General features: G+C 44.0%; 1 protein-coding gene across 2 annotated transcripts in view; it reads right to left on the reverse strand.

Annotated features, from left to right (window-relative positions):
• Positions 1-21,820, reverse strand: part of ARHGAP26 (Rho GTPase activating protein 26) — a 313,273-nt gene that overhangs the window by 190,677 nt on the left and 100,776 nt on the right. For both annotated transcript variants that reach the window (XM_019535005.1, XM_019535006.1), the window contains exons 10-11: positions 20,706-20,800; positions 11,277-11,355 (exon numbers count right to left, since the gene is read on the reverse strand). In XM_019535005.1, coding sequence (XP_019390550.1) covers positions 11,277-11,355; positions 20,706-20,800 — 174 coding nt within the window. The remainder of the gene's footprint in view (positions 1-11,276; positions 11,356-20,705; positions 20,801-21,820) is intronic.

Consider the following 21,820-nt stretch of genomic DNA (forward strand, 5'->3'; position numbering starts at 1 on the left):
GGGGCCGAGAAACAGGATGACAACATCCACAGCTGGACCCGTGTCCTGGTAAGCAGAGGGGAAAGGGGGTGCAGATTTTTCATGATTAAAAACCCCAAATCAAATGTATAGGTACTTAGAATTTATTTTACTATACTGATTGGGGCACTGATAGGCTTCCAAATTGCTTTAAAATTGTAACTATATCAATAATTACTTTATGTTCAACTGATACACACACACACACACATACACACACACACACAGAGTGGTATTTCATTTTAACTGCAGAAAGACATGGATTTTGGGTTTTTAAAAATCAGAGAACTGGTAACTATTAATCAAAATTTGCAATTTTTTAAAAGGGAGAAAACCAGGTTTCCCGGATATCACATACCTCTACACCAACAGAGACGCTTAGTGGTCTATAACTTTTCAGGCCGTGAGTGAGCAGATAGCAGGCTACCAGTATGGTTCAAGGAAAGGGTATCTAGTCAGGCAAGCTGAATAGATACAAAGAGAGAAGGCACAACAGCAGATGCAGAGGTTGTTTGATTTATTTATTATAAGCAACAGCATGGGGAAAGCTCTATTCAGAAGACAGTGGCCAGGAGAAACCAAGAAGCCACAAATGAAAAGGGAAAAAGAAAACCCTACTATAAACACTAAGAAAGGCAATATGGGGTGGGGGGTTGTAGCCGTGTTGGTCTAAGGGCATAGGCAGGCAAGGCCCTTTGGGTGAATCTGATATCTTTTATTAGACCAACTTAACATAGTGGGGGGAAAAAAACGTAAGCAAGCTTTCAGGTTTAAAAACCCCTCGGCAGTCTGAGGAAGTGTCTGCAGTTGGTGTGTGCTCTTCCTGGATGGAAGGAAAAGAAAGGAGATAAACACACTCAGACAGGAAGAGCCCAGAGGAACAGAGACAAGACATAAATAACCATTTTTCTCTAAAAGAAGGATCAGACCTTCCCTCAAAAATAAAAAATTCTTGTGAAAGAACTGATTACAGGAGGGTAGGAAAAACTAGTAATGGAAAAGCCATACATGGGGGGAGATGACAGAAATCAAACCAGTCACCAAAACCCTCAAGAGTAGCAGCCCAAGAAATCACGATCCACATCTCTCTCACAGACACCAACTCACTGAAGAGAAAACAAATGACTGAAGATTTCCCACAACTACTTTCAAAAGGTCATTAAAAAAAACCCAACGGATGAGGATCAGTGGAGACTACTGAGGGCACAATAACTAAGACTCAGGGAGGTTTGCAGTACATGGGACTCTTAGACACGACTTGCAGGAGAGTCTTCAAGAAGAGCAGACTTTGACACCAACGCCGAGCCCAAGCAGCCCTTAGGACTCCACTGTACTTCACAAAAACGTAGCAAGTAAATGGGGCAAGGTTTTTTGAACAGATACGATATCTTTTATTAGACCAACTGTAGCAAGATGGTCCTTTTTCCCAAGGAGATTATAGTCAAAGGCAGGGATGCTCAACCTCCAGGCTGCAGCCACTGCATAGGCCGCCAGGGCTCCCAACAGGATAAGAAATTTGGCAGCAGGGGGGCAGTGGCCACCCTTCCCCACCACCAAATTGCTATCTTCGCTCTGCCAACATAGCCAGATCCAGGCCAGGCTACAGCCCCTTGTCTCTGCACGACCAGGATGGGGCCAGCCCATACCCCCTTCCCCCTGCTCTCACCACATAGCCAAATGGGGCTCTGCTGAGCCCACCCCAGGTGCTGGGTCAGGGCCACTGGCCGCATCCAGCCCATGAATAAACTGGGCACTGCCCATCTGGCCCACCAAGGAAAAAAGGTTGAGCAGCACTGGTCTAAGGCAAGAGAGATACGGACACACAGATGGGGAAGCAGCTTAACAGTTTTTCTTCTAGTTAAGCATCCAAGCCAGGAAGCCTTTCAAAAGGAGAAAATGAAGAAGGATATAGGGAGAGCTTTGCAGGTGTTTGCAAAGAGATCTGCACAAAAAAAACGAGTGAGAGTGTGGGAGAGAAGTTCAGTATTAGAGATAGGAGGCAGCCTCTTGAAACAACGTTAGGACAGGCAGGGTGGAAAAAGACCAACAAAAGGGCCTTGGAAGTGAAAACAAACAGCTTATGTTGGATACAACAGAGATTGGAGAGCAAGTAAATGTGTCTAGAAAGGGGTGACAGTGCAACATCCTATTTGCTGGCCTTAACAAATGCAATCTTGTCCTGTGTACGTACATTCAAATGCCACTGTGAACACTGGACTGACCAGGCACGTCTACATGCCCAGTTAATGCAGCTGAATAAACTCCAGCAAAGTTTGCGCTGGAGTTTATTGTTCCCGGGCACCACATTTACATGTGTACCCGGGACCACAGCACGTTGAGCTGGGGCAAAGCAGTGGCAAGGGGCCCTGGAGGTCAGCCTGCCAGCCGGAGGCTGCTCCAACCTGGCTCCATGGGCTGTGGAGAGGCTGGTTGGAGCATGAGGGTGCTAACAGCACGGAGCTAGCTGGCAGGCATCCCCTGCATGAAGCACCTTCATGCCCCAGCCAGCCCCATCAGCATCTAAGTGTGCATTGTGGTAGAGTAAATAACTCTGCTGTAGGACAGTATTTGTGACTGGCAGTACCAACCTACAGCGGGGTTCATTAGTTTACTCCATCCTAATAGCAGCGCACATGGAGATGGTGATGTTTTACTGTGGTGCTAATTAGTTACCTCTGCAGTAAACGTCTCAGGCAGATGCACCCACCAAGACACAAGAGCCTGGATGAAAGTTTTATCTGTGTGGAAGGACAGGATAGGCTGTTTCTTAACATATACTTTCCTGCTTAACATGTCTAAGCAGCAAGACTGAGGCAGCTAGGATGTGAAGACCTGCAGAAGAAGGTGACTGTGACCACAGTTGTTGGAAAAAGTTGAAGGGGGATCAGAAACTTAGGAGAAAAGATTACAAGTTAGCCACACTGAGCTAGGCTGGTGCCAGGACATTTACCAAGAAATGTCAGAGATTTTAGTGCCAGTAAGACAGGTCTGAAGGAGGGAGCTAGATCTGAGAGTCATCCACATACAGATGACAACAGAGTTTGTATTTGAGCATGGGATTACAAGTTTTCTGTGAGGTGAGGGAGAAGAGAATGGGATCAGGACAGAGCATCCCCAGAGGAAGTCAAAGGTGCAAGGAGGAGCACTGACAGACGTGCTGAAGAAACAGGAGGCGAGCCTCAAGACGAGGATGCTACGGTGCCTTGAAATAAGAAAAATACAGTAATGGCGCAGTAGCAGAAGGCTGAGAGGGCACTTTACTCATCATCCTCTAGCTATTGCATCTCATCTTACCCAGCGCTACAGAAGTTCACGAAAAAGCCTTCTATGCTCTTTCTAGGCTCTTTTTCAGAAATCTGCCAAACCAAGCATACCCTAGTGTACTGTAAATGCTCATCTCTCTGGAATTAGACAACTATGATCAACTGTAAATCCATTTTGAGCAACAACAACAAAAAAGTATCTGTTGGATGTGCTCTTGGAGCAGCCTTCAAAGATTACCTGAATTACTAAACCTTGCAGAGTAGATAAATCTCCCTTCTGCAGCTGGCCTCTTCAGCAAAAAAGGATGACAAGAAGTTGTAGTTTGAAGAGTCCAAGAATATTACACATCTTGGATAACGTTCTCAGATTGGAACACGTGTCACTTTGGCGTGAGGACTGAAGAGAAGTTAACCGGCATTGTAATGAGCTGGCAGAGAACAACCAAGATGACTTGTTCACAGGAAAGCCATCCTCTGCACTCTGGCATTAAAAAAAAAGCTAATGGGAGTTGCAAAGGAGCATCATAGTTGGCAGATAGATAGGAAAAATCCTTATGAATTGTTCCTCAACTCTCAACATCATGGGCAAACTTAGATCAGCTAAAAGCAGTCCACAGTCACATGACACTTAATTGATTACATGAGGTATCCAACTGCCTGCTGGGAGCTGTGAAGACTGAAGACAAATAGGGCACCAGACAGAAGGACATTATACTAAACCTATGATAATGCCAGAAAGAATGCTTAATAGGAGCAGAAACAGTTGTTGTTTTTTTTTTTTACCTATCCCCCCCTCCCTTGAACACATCATCGTTTGTAATCCTGAGAACTTCACAACTTTACTGGCCTGACAGCTTTGGCAAATAAAATCCTCTACGAACCCACGTAACCAGCTACAACTCACACAGGCAGCCTAAAAGGAAACTAGTTTTCACAAAACGGTCAGTTGATTAAGTTACATCCCAAGTTTCTTTCATGCAGCCAGCCAACCATGTGTTAAAAAGCAGTGACCAAACCTGCCCAGGGAATGTTTTTTAGCTTCTACCAAAAAAAAAAAAATGTAGCTTACATGCGTGTCTGTCATCCTCTTCATTTTACTTTACCCAGCAAATTTTCAAGTCTTTGTCAAATACACAATAAAGCTGAGACCCAAAACATGTTGGTCCTTAATTAATAGATTTCACTGAAAAATTAACACTGTCAATACGTAATTGTGCTCTGATTAAAAGCAATTTTTAGCCAAAAAATATTGGGGGGAAAAAAAGCCAATGAAAAAATTCTACTTGCTCTAACCATTAATGTATTTTAATAGATATCACCCGGGATACAATATGCAAGCAATATCCAAAAGGGAATCGTTGCTGATATTATCAATAGCCAGAGTGAGTTAGTTTTTCAACTTCATGTGGCTTTGCTGTTGCTGCAGAAGTAATACTGAGTCTTCAGCACAAGTCACTGACCCCAGTCCTAGTCAAAGGGGAGTTTTAGTGCCCTACCGGTTACTACAGCAATGCGCCTAGTATAAGGACCTATATGGAACATAACACACAAATAACCTCCAGGGAAAAAGAGATCAAATTAATTGAAGTAATCAAACAAATTCAGAGCTTCCATTTAATTCTGGCGCAGTACTGTGAGGCTGGGAATCTGTATACTTTATATCCAACCATCCGCCCAGCGGTGTGTTAGAGTGCTGTGACTGAAATCCTTCAAGTTAATTTATTTTCTGAATGAGCCAAAATGACAGGAATGCCGAAGTTTAAAGCACTGGATGGAGTTCAAAAGACACATCATTTCCACTGGGAAATTAATCTCTCACCATTTCATATAATTAGATGAGGAAAATGAAACATAATTTCAGAAGAGAATTCCCAGCAGCTAAATGTGGGGTGGGGGGAGTGTACTTTGTGTTGGAGGGGAATGCAAGGTTGGGTTTTGCTATAAAACACTAAATTACATTTCCAAGGCCGAAATGTGAGACCAGCTCCAATGCCACTGAACATCTGTCAGGCAGGGGAAGGAAGTTTGGGCTAGGAGCTAGACTCACAAGTTAGAATTGGAAATTAGATATCCGGAGTTTTTGCATATATTCCTAGGTCTGCTGCAGACCCACTAGATAAACTCTGGTAAGTCACCTAACCTCTTTCGGCCTCAGCTTCACCCTCACTTAAAAAACACCAGTCATATAAAATATCATGAGGCATAGCCAGAGTTTGCGAATCAACTGGAGATCTCCAAGTACAAAGCCCAACAGGTGTAGCGATATTACATATTCTTTTATGGCAATGCTTAGACACAAGAGCTATTACATCTGAGTCTAGTCTCTAGTCCTGCTACTAACAATGGTATAGCATTTCTTGGGAAGCATCTCTCCAAGACCCTGGAGAAAGACCTAACTGAGCACAGCTGGGTAGGTTTCTATTTCCTGTCCTTTCCTTCTATTTCTCCTACCTTTACAAACTCATTGTGCTAATTACGGCAGAAAAAAAAATCAGTTTTCAGGACACAACTCACAAATACTAAACTCAACTTAAAATTAAAAGTACAATCCCCATGCCCACTTTCTTCCTCCAAGTTGCATCTGAAAGCTTTACTGATGCAGACATTATGCTGTAGATAATGATGATTGTATTTCTACCTTGCCTAATGTTGTAAATTGGGTGCAAGGCATGTTTAAAGTAAGCTATGCACCCTTAGTCTCCTTGTCAGAGCAGTGTCCCTCAGCAATTCACAGATCAATCCCTGACCTCTGGTGCCACCCGCAGTCTCCTGACACGGCACCCATTTGGAGAGGCTACAGACCACAGCCACCAAGAGCATGACAGACCAACAAGACAGGGCAGACCTACTGTCTACTCCAATTAAAAATAGCATTAGACGAAGACCTCTACTGAAAGCTCCAGTGCATGATCTTGCAGGGATCTCTCACCTCCCTGCACCAACAGGTTCTGTCAAGGGACCAACCCTGTGAACTCCACAGTACAAACTTGATCGCTTTTCAAAAAAACATGTCAGATGCACGGCCATATCTGTATTTTCTTTCTCGAGCCCGGAGAGAGGTTGAGATTTATTAATGTGGTCATAGCAGATCGCCATGGTAACATGGAAGCCCAGCGACCGAATCCACAGAGCTCAGCTCTCTGCGCCGCTCTGAACAGATGTGAGGGGAGGGTTCTGCAGAAGGGGGCTCAAAAGCAGCTTGTTATCACTGGGTAAACTCTGGGCTTTGAACATCCTCCCTACCCGGCAACAAGCCTGTCTCACATGCAAAAGGAAAGAGAGAGTGAGGCAAAGGAAAAGCAAGGGGGAGAAACAGAAAGAAAAGAAAGACAAAGCCCTTTGGGCGCTAGGGGAAGCAGCTAAAACGACAAGAGGAAGAAGGGGCTTGCAGTTCACAGGGCATTTCCAATTCAGCTTAATTAAAAAATTCCACCCGTTTTGAAAATTGCTAGAGGCCCCTATAACAACATGGCAGGAGCAGAGAAGAGACCAAGGCAGTGTTCTCTTCATCAGAGTGTACTTTACTTTCAACACTGAAGGGGCGGGGGGAGGCTTTTGGCACCTCTGCTGAAGAAGATGGATTTGAACTGCTGCAGTTTGGATGCGATGAGGAACAGCAGGGAAGTGGCAAGAATGTTTCAGCACTAAAAACAGAAGAGTTAAAAATAGTTTAAAATGGGGTGGAGGGGACGGAGGGAGGAGTGCAGAGTGCAATGAGCACCCTTGAAAAGAGCAGGGTCAGACTCAGCTGCGAAGGAAGGTAAAGACCGGGACAAAGGAATCCAAATCAACGGGCCCTGCACAGCGGAAGTCACCGGTGCTCTGCCCCACTGGAAAAAAATAAATAATAATAATCAGGTGTGCGCTGCTCACAGGGAGACCCCAACTTTCTTCCAGGCGGCAGGGTCTTGCTGAGAGCTGTTCAGAGCATATGCTCACGTCTCCAGGAGCTGGAGCAGTGGGACAGAGCTACTGACTGTTCAAAACAGTCCAAGGGCCCAAGTTCACTCGGGAAAAAAAAAAATAAGACAAGAATGCACTCTGTACTGAAAGCCTCCACCATGCCAGCAGCGAACGGGACCGGAGCAGAGTGGAGAGAGGCGCTCCTCTTCCCTTTCCCTGCCCCAGATGGGCAAGCTGCCTCCCTAAGCATGCCAAGCCACTCTTGGCACGGGGAGGGAGATCCCGAGGATTAACCCCAGGATAGCTGGCAAGGTCTCCATGTTGTCACTTTAGGCCGCAGGGCACTTGTGTGTCTCCTCTTCATACGGCAAAGAAGAACGCCACTGAGAAGAGAGGGGAACATCGCCGCTCCTTTAAAAGTGGAACATTACTACATAGTTCCTCTGCTGGAGAGCAGAGCTCTAGTATTTCAGGGCACAAGTGTGATGAGCCCGTTGGTCTCGGCTTGCCACCTTGTGGTCAACAGCACACGTAACAGCTTGCCACACCCATCTTCCTCCATTTTGCATGCGTCTGGTGGACGGCCCCTCCCGCAGCATTACACCCCCTACTTGCCCTTCTTTCCAAGTGCTGCGCGAGTAACATGGCATCCAGCTCACATCGTCTTCGTGACAAAGCCTCCTGTTATGTGCAAGACAGCCTCCTGCAGCATTTGTATAGCCTGTTGTTTCCAGGCTCCGGACAGAGCAAGCTCAAAAGGAATACATCGCTCTGCTGAGCAGGCCACTTAAACCCCTGGGAGAATTAAGTGTGCCCCTCATTACCCTTTCCATCTACTGCCTAAGCCCACAGGCAGGCAGACATAAAAGAATATAAGTTTAACAAACAAAAGGGAAAGTGAGTTTTATGGAGCAGAACCATGACTTCACTCAGCAGACTGAGGTGCCATTAACAGGCCTGGTTAAATGACATCAGTAAAAGCTAGGATTGGCTTCCAGGGCTACAAATGTAAAGAGTGAGCGAGAGCGAGCAAACAAACACGAATCACTTATTCTGAGGAAGACAAAATAAAATCAGAGTAGATCTTGCGCACATTTAGCTGTGATCCTAGCAAACAGATTCCAGAGAGAGGCTAAGTTATGCTGCCTGTTCCTACGAACATGCTCCTGTGGAGCTGTAGCATCTCCCAGTAATATCAAGCCCTCCATGACCCCTGCAACAGGCCTAGTGGCCTCCTCTCAGCTCCTCTCGACTTCACAGCATTTATAGAGCACTCTGCTACATGCAGGATCAGGCACTAAACAGGATTTATACATGCTTATACATGCACTGGAGTGTCACGTAGGACTGACCTGGAAGGCTCTTTATGATGTTGGGTTCTTGAAAAGACAGATCCAACAATCTCAGAGCAACAATTAGGTTCAAGGGAGCTAGATTGACTTGGTCCAAAGAGGAAAACAATCTTCAGAAGTAGCTCAGTTTAGAATGGCATAAAGCCTATGAGCCTCCATCAGGTCAATCTCAACCACTGATGAACTAGCAAATGGGACCTTCACTTGAATCCTGAATAAAGTGACTGCAAGTGTGCAAAGAAGCCAGCAGATGATCAGAAGAGTAACTTCCCATTGTATTATATGGCCCTACAGTCTCCACTCGCTATTTTGGGTTCTCTCTGCCACTCACATTAGCGAACTTCTAGAAGCTTCTCAGAAAGGAACAAGCCCTTCCAACTTTTGCCCATCCAAAGACAAAATGATGCAAATAGACCTGTTTTTATAATTCAATTTGGATACACTACAAGAGAAGGACTGGCATCAACTGACTTGGCAGAACAGAGGAGACAGTTTACAGTATCAACAGAGACAACTCCCATTTGAAATCACACTGAAATATTTTCAAGTGGTCTTTTTACTTGTCTTATTTATAATTTTTTTTTTTAAAAGGTCCAATGACTACCAAGAGGGCTCTGCTCAGATCCCATCCCTACCATCTTTTTTCTGCTAAGATTACAGGAAGTTTTGTCTTCCTTTACATAAACATCCTTTTCTAACTAAGTGGATAGATAGGCCATGCAATAAATGAATGCTGCTCAGCTAGGATGATGCTTCTCCACACCTAACCTTACATTATGCCACTGGACTACACATTTTCCTTAAAATTATGTTTTTAAAACCTCAAGTTCCCATGCCTTCCGGAGACTTTTCCGCACATTTTAGCATGCGTTTCTGGGAAGATCATCTCCAGGTGTCTGATCATGAGCGTGTTTTGGAAAAGAATAACAAGGTAGTGCTGACACTGATCTCTTCTGGCTGGCATGCTTACTACAGACTTGGCAAGCAAAGCCACAATCTTACTCAAATGCTTATCTTGTTCAGTTCTTTGCCACAAAGCAAACAACCTAATTTGTGCCTCTCTTAATCCCACAACCTACCGCAGTCACTTCTCTGAGCAAACACAAATGTTACCCTTGACTCAGTCTGTGATAAATAAGCACAAACTTGGGAATCTCCCCTCCTCTCAATCAATTCATTTAAATACCAGAACATTGGTCTTTAAATACCAGAACACTGGGGAAGAGCTACCAAATGAGCATGCTGAACATTTTAAAGAAAAGCCAGTGAAACCGCTCTGGAAAAGTATTAAGACTGCCCCCATTTCTATCCCCAAAGTTATATAAACCAAAGGAAACTGACTGCTACAATGAGCTGTGCAAAAATCACAAGACCTACAGATGGAGGTTGTCTCAATCCGACTGTTGCTCTCACTGCTCGGAGGTAAGGCAGCAGTGTGCCAACCTTTTCAATTTGTGACAAGCATCTTGGCTCGCTCCTCACATTCCATGTTTAGTCCTGACTAAACAGCAGCACAGCATTTTCTTCAAAAATTGTGCAATGAGTACGATTAAAAAAAAAAAAGATTCAAGCCACTGAGTCCATTTTAGTGTTATTCTCTGAACCGATGAATTTCTACAAGGAATTACAGATGTTATCATGCATATCCTATGTTAAACACTCGAATAAACAAGGATCCTGGAAGCAAGATCTGCTATTTTCTAGAGTAGTAAGTTTCTAAGAGCTTCTTTCAGTATATGCAATACACAGTTCCAGGAGTACGAGGGTTACATTCTTATTTACTGTACAAAGCCAATTTCTGTGAAGCAAGACTTCTATCTGACACCCTTGTGTTGTAAGACAAAACTAAAGGGCCCAATTTTGTACAAGTTCTGGAAGGTATACAGTGGTGGATACAGGACAACATTGAGCATTTTCATCATTAATGCTTTATGATTACAATTCAACATAGTGTTACAGTAGGAGGGAGTGCCAGCACTGGGCATGAAAAGCCAGTTTTAAGTGCCAAAAGGCATTGCATCTCCATAGCAATGATCTTCATAGGTTAATGTGCTAGATTAACGGCTGTCCTAAACCAATGGGCACCCTTGACTAATCTGAACTGTCCAGGATTGCTCACTGGGACCATTTCCAGGGGTAGCACTCCACAAACAGAGACCCAAATCTCTGACAAGAGATGTGTATAGCCCAAAGCCTAATCCCATCACTGAACCCTGAGAGGTGAGCTCTAGTGCCTGTGCCAGACTGATCATTTCAGCAGGTCTAAACCTGAGAGAATGGACCCGCTCATGCAGATCCAAATGGCAGGAAGCGTTTGCCACTACACAACTAAAAGGTGCTAACTAGCAGCACAGCACATTCCAGAAAGCTGTGTGTATTACACCCTGTCTTTTCCTCCTTTGGTCTCTTTTGCTGTATTTTCCTGTTAATACAATGCAACAGCACAGGAGCATGTTTGTGCTGGCATTGCCCGCATTTTTCCTCCTCTCCTTGGAAAGAGATGCAGCCAGCACCTTTGAGCAATCCAAGCACAGGAGATAGAGCATTACCTCACATATTTAGCCAAAGGATTAATAGAGTCACTTGTGAAAACCAGAGCTGGAGCTGCCCCATGCATACAGCTCTCACAGAGACTGGCAGACCCAGCACAACATGCTGCACCACAGCAAACGTTTGCCCGAAGCTATGAAAAGAGTCTCTAGATTTTTCTCCATCAATTATGTATTAATATCCCTCTTACCGGTTCTCGGCCATCCATAGCCTCCATCCAAAGCCGTCGGTCCTCTTCAGAAAGCGCCTGCATAGTGATCACACCAGGCCTAAAGAGGAGGAGGAAATGTCACAGTGAGTGAATGCCAGGGGTTCAGACAAATATCAATTTTACTGGTGAACCAAAGCGAAGGAGAACATAAGTTTAGCACAAGGATCCAGAAAAGACCCTTGTTACTCTGGATACTGGAACAAATAAGGAACATTAACCCTCAAAGAACTGTACTGTTGCCGCCGCACACACTTTTATTCCCCCTTCTTTTGAAAGCAGGAGAACCACCACAACTTGGGATTGAACAAACAGGATAGCACATGCCCCCAAATTTATTGAATGCTTCCAGAAAGCAAAAGTACAAGTAGATTTAAATACTGAATACAAAGACACTCCCACACTGGCACATCCAAAGACAAAAATCACACAAGAACTGCAGCGGCAAGGTAGTAACTTCACTGAAATAAAGCTTCAATGAAACTTGTACTCTGAATTATAAGACGTGTCCTTGAGTCTTCCAGAGCTACAAATACTACCCAAGCTATCCTACCACACTACCCAGGTCTGGATTTAAAAAAAAAAGTTAGTGTGTTAGTGTATTATATATATAAAATAATCAGCGTGAACTAGACTTTCATTTCCCTGGAAGCATTCATACCTAGAAACTATAACATATGACAACAGTGTTGCACTGACATTGGTTAGACTCCACTGAAGAATACTCACATCAAGAGCTCAATGAGCCAGGAATCACTGGGGGCCCTGAACAGAACGTGCCTAAGAGCTCATGTTTCTTAGCAGGGCAGGTCAACCTGTGGCTAGTGTATACCCACTCTCTGGGGGCCAGCTGCTAATTTACACTGCAATCTGAAAATATGTACTACTAATGAATTACTAGTACTAATAGTTAACTGTTTTTCATAAGTGCATTACACATATGGGGCTCCCCGCCCTCCTTTCAGAGCCTCGGAAACAGCCCTAAGTGAACCCAATTCCACAGTGTCAGAGAACCAGGACAAGCCAAGAACACAATCACATCTGCAGGCTGTCAGTGTGGGCCCTTATCCACTAGCCTCTGTGACACCTACATCATTTAAGACTACTGACCCCTTTACAGAGTTTAGACTCAGCAATTTAATATGATCCACAAGTGCCACAACAGCCCCTTACACAGATAACAGGACATAGTGTGCCCCAGGGCTCAGCCGCAACTCTGCCTTGAGAAATGTGCTGTCAAGACCAGGCAAAGACAAAGTGATTTATAGGGGTGTGTCACGAAGAGCAATTAAACCAGGTGAAATAAATGTGGCTTTTAACTGAGTTCAAGAATTGCTGTGTCTCTCCTAAAATCGGCAACTGCAAACAAACTGAAGTTATCCCAGTCACAGTCAAACTTGTAAATCTGCATCTGGATCCCAATTCAGTGTCCTGATGTTTCCAAAGAATATCACTGAATCAGAGTCACATGCTGCCTCATTGGGATTCAAAACAAGTAAACACAGAGTCTAACTACTCTGCTGTTTTCCTAAAGGCAGGATACAGGGCACAGGCTTCATTGAGTTAGATGTCTGAGACAGCCTGTGGGTTGGCATTTTTTTTTATTAATCCCTTTGCAGACCATTTTCAGATGTGTTAGTAGAGAACTACAGTCGCTTTATATGAGCAAAACGTATAGCTTCCCTGACAACAGGGAAAGTAAAGAGCAAGCAACAATAAGAGGCTCACAAGGGACTGAATGCAATCAAATGTTTGTTAGATCCTTCCTTGCAGGGATTGTTGGGTGTTTTTCAGCTATCAAAAGCATTTACACAGAGGGCTTCTGACACAGGAGTTTCCCTACATGGCAAACAAGGCAGTCCCAGAAGAGCAGCAAAAGCACTATCTGAAGGATCACTGCTCTCTGTGGCATACTGTGGCTCACAGAGCAAAAAGAGAATGAGCACTTTGACTTATCTGGCTGCTGCTGCTGAGCATTCAGCAGAAAATGTATCCTACTTTTGCTATTAAATTCCCTGCACAAGATGAACGCCGTGAGAACCTGAGGTTTCAGCATGCAGTGCTCACAGATGATTACATGGGAGAATGAAAGCTGCAATAATGATCACTAGGACAGCTGTTGGCCCCTTGGTAGAAGCCCAGCCTTGGTTAACAAGCGGAAACGTTAACAAGAACTTTCATTATAGACTAATTAGTTTTGCCCCCTTTGCTACTGCCTTTGTGGAACTTATAGCCAAGGAACAAACCAACTTCTAAACCCTTGACATTGCCAATAGACCACTAGCTCATGTGGGAATACTGCATACACAAGGCAGCCTAACACAATTTAACCAGTACAAGAAACAGTATGTTCAGGCTTGCAACAAACCCACGTCCAAATAAACCAGACATAATGCGTTTGATCTTTGCTAATCCCCCGGGTGAGTCAGTCATTACTCACAAACTTTGTGGTTTGGAAGTTTACCTGTTTCTAAATGAAAGAGGAAACTGCTTAAAACTTCATCTCACTTGGGGAAAAAGAAAAAACCTGGAAATACAATCCAAATGGTTTCTAAAACCAAGAACAAAACTCTGTAGCTAGTGCAGAGGCAACAGGGCTTGAAAGATGCTGAATGGGTAGCAGATGGTTAATCAGTGATAGTATTTATTAAGTAGTGACACAAACTTTTTTCTCTGAAACATGGGTAGCAACTGAGTGTACCAACCTTTCCCTTGAGAAAGAGATCATATTCAAACCTGTCACTAAACAACAGCTTAATTCTAAGTGTAAGGCAAGAAGGTACTATGGGTACAAACACCCGAGTAAAGAAAACATTATCCTCACCAAGGTACACGAGAGAGACAGAGAGAAATTAAATGCGAGGATCTCAGGCTCTTAGATGGGCAAGATACAAAAAATGACCTGAAATTTTTTGTTCATGGCAAACTTGAGTATAGGCCCAAAAGAGGTTAACAAGGTCTCATAATCGAGCCACTCCGTGATCTCTCATTCACAGGATCAGAAGTGATACAAGGATGCTTGTTCTTCCTCGACGGAGATAACACCACTTCGGGCTTCACTTAAAATAAAGTAAGGCTGCATTTTAACAGCATGAGAGAGGTGTTATGAAAGTGAATTTATCTTCTGCTTCCATTTCAAATAGATTTGCATTTCCTTCCACATAACTCATCTGCTGAAACATACATTGTATTGCTCTTTGTTGAATTGACGTGTTGGTTGTGATGCATTTAAGTGCCCTATATGTTACTACCACGTGTATTATTTATTCGTATACACCAGGGGTGCTTGACCTCCGGACTGAAAAACATATGTGGTCTGCAGAGCCCACAGGGCTCCCCACGGCTCAAAAAATTTGGGGGGGGGGGGGGAGCAGTGATAACCTCCCCCCTCCCCACCAAATTCCCAAGACTGGTGGTGCAGGACAGAGGCCAAGCCACACCCCTTTTCACCTATGTAATCATATTGGAGCCAGGCCACACACCCACCCACCACGTGGTCAGATTAAGCCTGGGCCAATCTCTACCCCCATCCAGCCACATCAGGACGAGGCCACGCCCCCTTCTTCATCCCACAGCCAGGCCATGCCCCCTTGCCATGGCACAGCCTGATTGGAGCTAGACCTCTCCCCAACCCTTCCCCTCCCCGCTTCCCCACAACTGGATCAGGCCCCTTTCTCTTTGCCCTCTCCATATGGCCTGCGGACAGACTGAGTACAGCCCATCTGTCCCACAGGGCAAAAAGGCTGGGCACCACTGGTATACACCAACACCAAGGTAAAGGTTTTTACAGAACAGTGCCAAGACAAGGTTGCTGCCCAAATAGCTCCCAGCTGAGAGCAGTAACTCCACTGGGCTATGCCCACATATAGCTGTAGGCTCATTGTTTCCATGAACCATTATAAAGTTAGTAGTTTCCAAGAGTAGTCAGTAAGGTTTAGAGACTGCAATTTTGGGTGCTCACTCTAAAAGAATAAATCCTGCGAGATTTCCTCAACAGTTCTCCCTTTTCTGTCAGCACATGGTCCATATGCAATTAAACGCATTCATTTAGGTTACTTGATTAAGGAATCACTAAAATGTAAGGTATTTCAGTAAAGAAGTATACATTTACTACCCACATTTTTCACTGAGCTTCATTAGGCACACATGCGTGTGCGTGTGCACGCACACACACACACACACACACACACACACACACACACACCCCGGTGGCTTGGCATGATACACAATGCCACCAGAAACAGCCACATGCGCACCTCAATGGAATTATTCACTGAACTCAGTGTTCGTACAATGGGGCTCTTATACAGATACAAAGTCTATTAACTATATTTGCCAACTGTACTTACCAACTTATTAAAATGGCCAATTTTGTAATACAGTACAACCTCATAAACCTGGCAAGCTTGGGAGCGAGCACCTACCAGAAATTTGAAAATTCAGGATTTTTTAAACCAGAGCAGTGGCTGGTCCACAGGGGTGGGGTGCTGGGATGTCACTAGCAGCCGCCACGTGCAAGTTCCCCCCTACACTGCTCCCTGATGTAGTGTATTTTTAAGAAGTGCTGGGTTTTCAAGAATTCCGGATTTATGAGGTTATACTATATGTTATGTAACGAGCCTGCTATTTCTTCACTTGACACCATGTTAAACATTCCAACCTCTAGCAAACCTGGTCACCCCCTACGATGCAAAGAAAGGAAGGAAATTCTGATGGTCACAAGGAACCAAGATTCAGGACACAACCAGAGGCCACAGTAAATGCAGGGAACATCAGACCAAAGCATTTCTGGAACGCAGTCAATATTGTAGCACACTCTAACACGTCAGAAGACATATTTTGCATACATTTAAAAAATATTAAAATACATTTAATTCCAAAGGAAACTCCATCTTCAACATGAAGTCATTATAAATCCCCTTAATGATCTCATATTTGTAGGGGAAAAAATGGTTCAGGTTTAAAAGCAAAGAAAAATTACAGGGGCGCGATGAGATGCATGAAATAAAAAGTAGTCAAACTTTCAATCCAAAAGGCCTGCGGAGGTATGGGTATAGTCTTTTCCTCCTCCGACAAAAAAAACAACACAAGCAAACAAGAGCAACAGAAGCAGAAGACAACTTTGACTCGTGTTTCAGTTGATCACACCAAGAAATTCTTAGGGCTTTTAAGACATAATTGGGGCACCTACACATCGTCCTACACAGTACGTCGCTGTGATGTACTACGTTGCTGTATGGCAAGTTATGACAACGTAACAATCACGTGGGTCTACACACAATTGGCATACGCTACACTGGCATAGTGGTGTGCTCCTCTGTTTTAATGCGCCGCTACAGCGATATAGTAGTGAAATCTAACTATGCACCGCATGCCCGGTGCAGTACGAGCAGTTACTTCCTTTTGGAAGTAACAGCAACGTGTAGATGTACCCAATAACTGAATGCTTCAGGCTGAGCACAGAGCTGAAAGCATGGGAGAGGAGTCAACTGGACCAAGTTAAGCAATGAGAAAAGTAATATCTTGTTTGCAGAACTGTTTGCATAGTGTTTATCCATTCTCATGAGCAATCCTTATGTCACAAAGCATGTTTCTAGTAGCAGCACCCAGCTATGAAGTAAGACCGCTAGATAAATTCTGCAAGGAGGTGGTGGGGGAAAACAAACCAAAACTGTGAATTAGAAGAAATTTACCTCCTAAATGCAAAAAGAATCGCTCCGCTGATAACTTAACTGAAGTTGCATCTACCAGTCAGTAAAGAGCATTCACTTATGAGGAAAAGAGAGCCAAAGTGATGGTTTTCAAATGAAGTCAATTATGTTCTGTGCATAAAGGCAAGATATGATGCATCATCTCCCAGAGACCACCAAGAGCAAATAAAAAGAGCAGGTTACATTTACTCAGTATTAGCCATAACGTGAAAACCCTGTCAACTCCTTTGTTTAAAAGGTCACTAGAAATATGACACCAGCAAAGGAACAAGTACAAATTGTATGGCATGCGACGTGCGGGGGGGTTGTGCGAGGGAGAAAATGACCAACAAAACTCATAGGCCAGAAGGAAAAAGGGAATGTAAAAAATCACAGGTGACAAGCTGCAGGAGGAGGGCTGGAGATGGAGAAAAGAAGGGCAGTGACCTCAGCAGGAAGAGAATCTACTTGGTTACTACCAGTGATATGAGCAGGACAGGAGTCCCTGCATGCACAAGTCAGATGCCAAACTGCGCCATGTTCCAAGAATCATCTTGCCAATGGAAATGATTGCAGCTAAGTTCATCACAGCCTACCTAGTGCTGTCTCAGCAATTATACACTGCATACGCAAAATAGCCCATGAGACCATGTACAATTATAATGGAAACCTACATGCTCCAGGTACCCAAACTGCATGATGAGTAAGGGTCCAAACCTCCAAGTCCCATGAAGTCATCTGCGTGCTGGCCCAAAACCATGACCCACGCTATAAACACTTGGAAATAATCAAGTCTTGTCTGGAATACAGCTACAAGATAATGAAGAAATGCATGAAACAAAAAGCAGTCAAATATTTAATCCAAAGGGCCCAGGAGGTAGGTGGCTACAGCAATCTCCACCTCCAAAAACACAAACAAATACAGAATTTGATTAAATCCTATCTGATCAACATGAGGAGAAAAAAAAAAAAAGCCTCATTTTAGCTTAGAGGCAGTTGCTACAGCATGGGCTCAGCTGGACTGGCTCATGTGGTGGGAGAGGGGATATACGGGGCAGGGGGGAATGAAGTGGAGACCACACAGTATGAGTTTGGGAAGGACAAGTGACATGGTTCTCCTAATACTCTCTCTGCAAGACACTGGATGCTGCCCCTACTTCTTTTGAGCTGATGCACAGAGACTTCAAACAAGCTTGATTTAAAAGTGTATTAGCTGGTCTACCTTTTATTGTATTGCCAAGGGCTCAATTAACTGTAAACATGTCCAATACCTTTTACAGAATGGGTATTGCCTCATTTGCTTCCCATCAAAGAAATCAAAATTATTTGCAACCAACAGGTTAGAAATTAGAGAATTCTTAGTGCCTATTTGACAGAGAGAGAGAGAGAGCGCGCGCGCTTCTCAACCCACTGCACTTGGGAGCTTTAGAAGAAAAACAGCAAATAATGTAAATTTGGGAGCTGTCAGCTGCAAGTCAGGAACAGATCAGCATTATAAAAGCACAGAACCATCTTTCTTTCCAGAAGGAGGATGGGTAAATCGGACAGTATGTTCCATTCGAGTCACCTCCCAAAATGCCAGGCACCACCACAATGGCTGGAGTTCCTATAGCCCATTGCACAGTATACCGCTTTCCCAAAATGCAGTGGTCACAGTATTCCTCCCTTTCCTGATGACCGTATGAGATAACATGCAAAAAAAATACAAGAGTGCCACCTAAAGGCTACATAGTGAAAGGTTACACTTTAGAGGCAACTTAATTCTGCTTTCCTCGTTTGTAATTTAACTTATCACTATAAAACTCTGGTTCTACAGTTACCCTTCTTCAGCTAGGCATCCTCACATAAAACACGTTACATAGGACATTAAAGAGGCATTGGGGTCAAGAAGCTACAGTAATACCTCTGTATCCTTTGCTGAACACTGGACCCAGATGATGATCTGACCTCTATCTAAAAATCAGTAACATGATCAGCAGAAACTATGGAGCAGTTTCATATATTGGGCATTTTTATAACCAATAACACCTGCCTCTCTCAGCAGCAATACCTGCTGGCCTAACCTTATTCTCTTCATTTCCCAATTAATAATAAGAGCTTTACTGATTTATTAGTGCAATTAATTGTAAAATTATGACACCAAAATATGCAGTCATGTTTCTTTATCTTGAAAAACCAACTTTCATTTCCTGACACTCCATTCTTGCCATCTTCCAGAGAGAAACTCCCCTGAGTGTGACATGGCACACAGAAGGGTGCTACTGCAGCAGGAGCACACACATGCAACAAGGTCAAGGAGCAAGTTCCCAGGGTTTTTCCCCACTCCCGCTGTTCTGGATTGCGCATGCAATGTGCCCTTGATTTGGAAGCTAGAAGGTGTCTCAATGCATCAAGCAAGTGTTCCTCTGTCAGTAAAACTGCTGCTACTGTGGAAATCTGTTGTGGTTGTTGTCCTTGGGTTTTTACCAGTTTTATTTTTATCTTTTTATTTAACTGTTCCAGTTGTAAGAGAAAAATACTCAAGAATCACGTGGAAAAAAAAAAGGGCATCTAAACCCTTTATCTGGCTTCCAGAAAAAAAATCTGGGAGGACTGGTGCTTGAACTTTCTTTCAGATTAGCCAAGCCCATCTACTCTTCACCTGGTTAACAGAAGAGATTTGTAACCTTACAAAAATCCCTTCTTTTTCATTACTGACACTGAAAGACTCTCCCTGCCATGCTGATGAAGAACAGAAAAGGCTGGGAAAAGCAGCACATGTTGTTCTAGCCAGCTACATTCAAACCCATTCTTTCTTATCACACTTGCTTTGTGTGGTATTTTATGGGTACTATTACATTTGTGGGCAAAGGAAAAGAAAACAAAGGGACAAATTAGCAAGTGCACTTTGAGACCAAGCTCTGAGTTCTAATGGTTACAAAATTACTTTCCACAAACTTCCTCCAGAGTGCAAAAGGGGAAACAGAGTGACTCACTCTGCTTAGAATAGCAGCTCCATATTGGTTTTCCTGTTCATATAAAACTGTGATGTAAGCCACATATGATGTTAATTGAACATGATGACAGGCTCTTACTTCCATGAGTTATAGATTAAATCCATATATACTTCTGGCTCGCCTGCCAGATGATAAATCACTCTGAGCTCCAAGACACCACTTATTTCCTCAGAAAAGAGACTGTGAATTTAGTGTCATGCGTTGTATGTGTGAGTGGGGTTTCTGTAATCAGTTGCTCACCAGCAGAAAAAGGTGAAGTCATGTTATTTGAACACACGAGGCAGGAAAGATGTGTACAATCTCTGCCATAACAATCGGCTTCTATAAAAGACAAGCTAATTTCTTGTTCCACAATGCTGGTAGTTTACTTTTTTTGGTCTGAGATCCCAGATGACTCGAGTAAACAGATAGTCTTGCAAAATGAAGCTCTAACTCAATATTGAACACGCACAGTTAAAAAAAAAAAAAAAAAAAGCGCAAACATACATAAGAGAGACAGGTGTTTTCATGGGTTAATGGATTTCTTTTAAGGAATGTGCGACTAATGGATAAACACTACTAGCATTACATGAGAATTATCCAGAAGGGTAAAGTAAACCAGAGAGTGTAATACATGCTGAGCTGCTTGTATAAATATGTGTGCAGAGGCACATTCAAGTCACTGGATGGGATTCAGTGAAGAAGTCAAACCCTGTGCATGCTAAGGCTATGCTCTTTCTACTCACCGATCTACTGCTTCCACATCGAAGCAAAATCTCTTCTCTATTGAGTCAGTTTTGCGCCGTGTGCAGGATTTGAGGATGACTGCTTCATCTTCTCCCTGCAAGGAAACAGAGCTTAGATCAGGCTGAGGACAGGGCTACCTATATTGCAGTTCCCCGTCTCATTACAAAATGACAACCGGGGTATATAACAGAGGGGTTGGCTTGCGAGTCTCAAGATAGCTGCACTCCCTGGAATGACACATGCAGTGACTTGTCATAGAATCACAGAAGTCGGGTCAGAAGGGACCTTGTAGATCTTCAAGTCCGACCCCCAGCCTGGGCGGGAGAAAAGACTGGACTCAAATGAGTCCAGCCAGGTAGTCATCAAGCCTTTTCTTAAAGATCCCCAGGGTAGGAGCCAGCACCACTTCCCTTGGAAGTTGGTTCCAGCTCCTAGCTACCCTGTGAAGTAGTTCTTGCAGATGTCTAATCTAAACCTACTCTCTAATAATTTGTGTCCATTGTTCCTCGTCATGCCAGGGGGCACTAGGGGAAACAATGTCTCCCCTAAAGCCTTCTGGTCCCCACTAGTGAGTTTATAGATAGTCACCAGGTCCCCGCTCAGCCTTCGCTTGTGAAGGCTGAACAGGTTTAGGTCCCACAGTCTTTCAATGTAGGGTCTGCCCTGTAGTCCCTGGATCTGCGGGTGGCCCTCCGCTGGACCCTTTCAATGTTGTCCACATCCCTCCTGAAATGGGGCGCACAAAACTGGACGCAGTACTCCAGCTGTGGCCTGACCAGCGTCGCATAGAGGGGGAGGATCACCTCCTTGGCTCTACTTGAGATGCACCTGTGGATGCACGACAAGGTCCAGTTAGCCCCGCCAACCGTGACCTCACATTGTCGGCCCATGTTCATCTCGGAGTCAGTAATGACTCCAAGATCCCTTTCTGCCTCCATGCTCTCAAGAAGGGAGTTTCCCATTCTAAGTGTGCTGCTGGTTTCTATTGCCGAAGTACAGCACCCTGCACTTGTCAGTACTGAAACGCATCCTGTTTATGTCAGCCCACTCCTGTAACCTATCCAGATCTAGCTGCAATCTTTCCCTCCCTACTAGCGTGCTCATCTCACCCCAA

The sequence above is a fragment of the Crocodylus porosus genome, unplaced genomic scaffold, assembly GCF_001723895.1.
Source record: "Crocodylus porosus isolate Cpor-Errol unplaced genomic scaffold, CroPor_comp1, whole genome shotgun sequence".
NCBI lineage: Eukaryota > Metazoa > Chordata > Crocodylia > Crocodylidae > Crocodylus > Crocodylus porosus.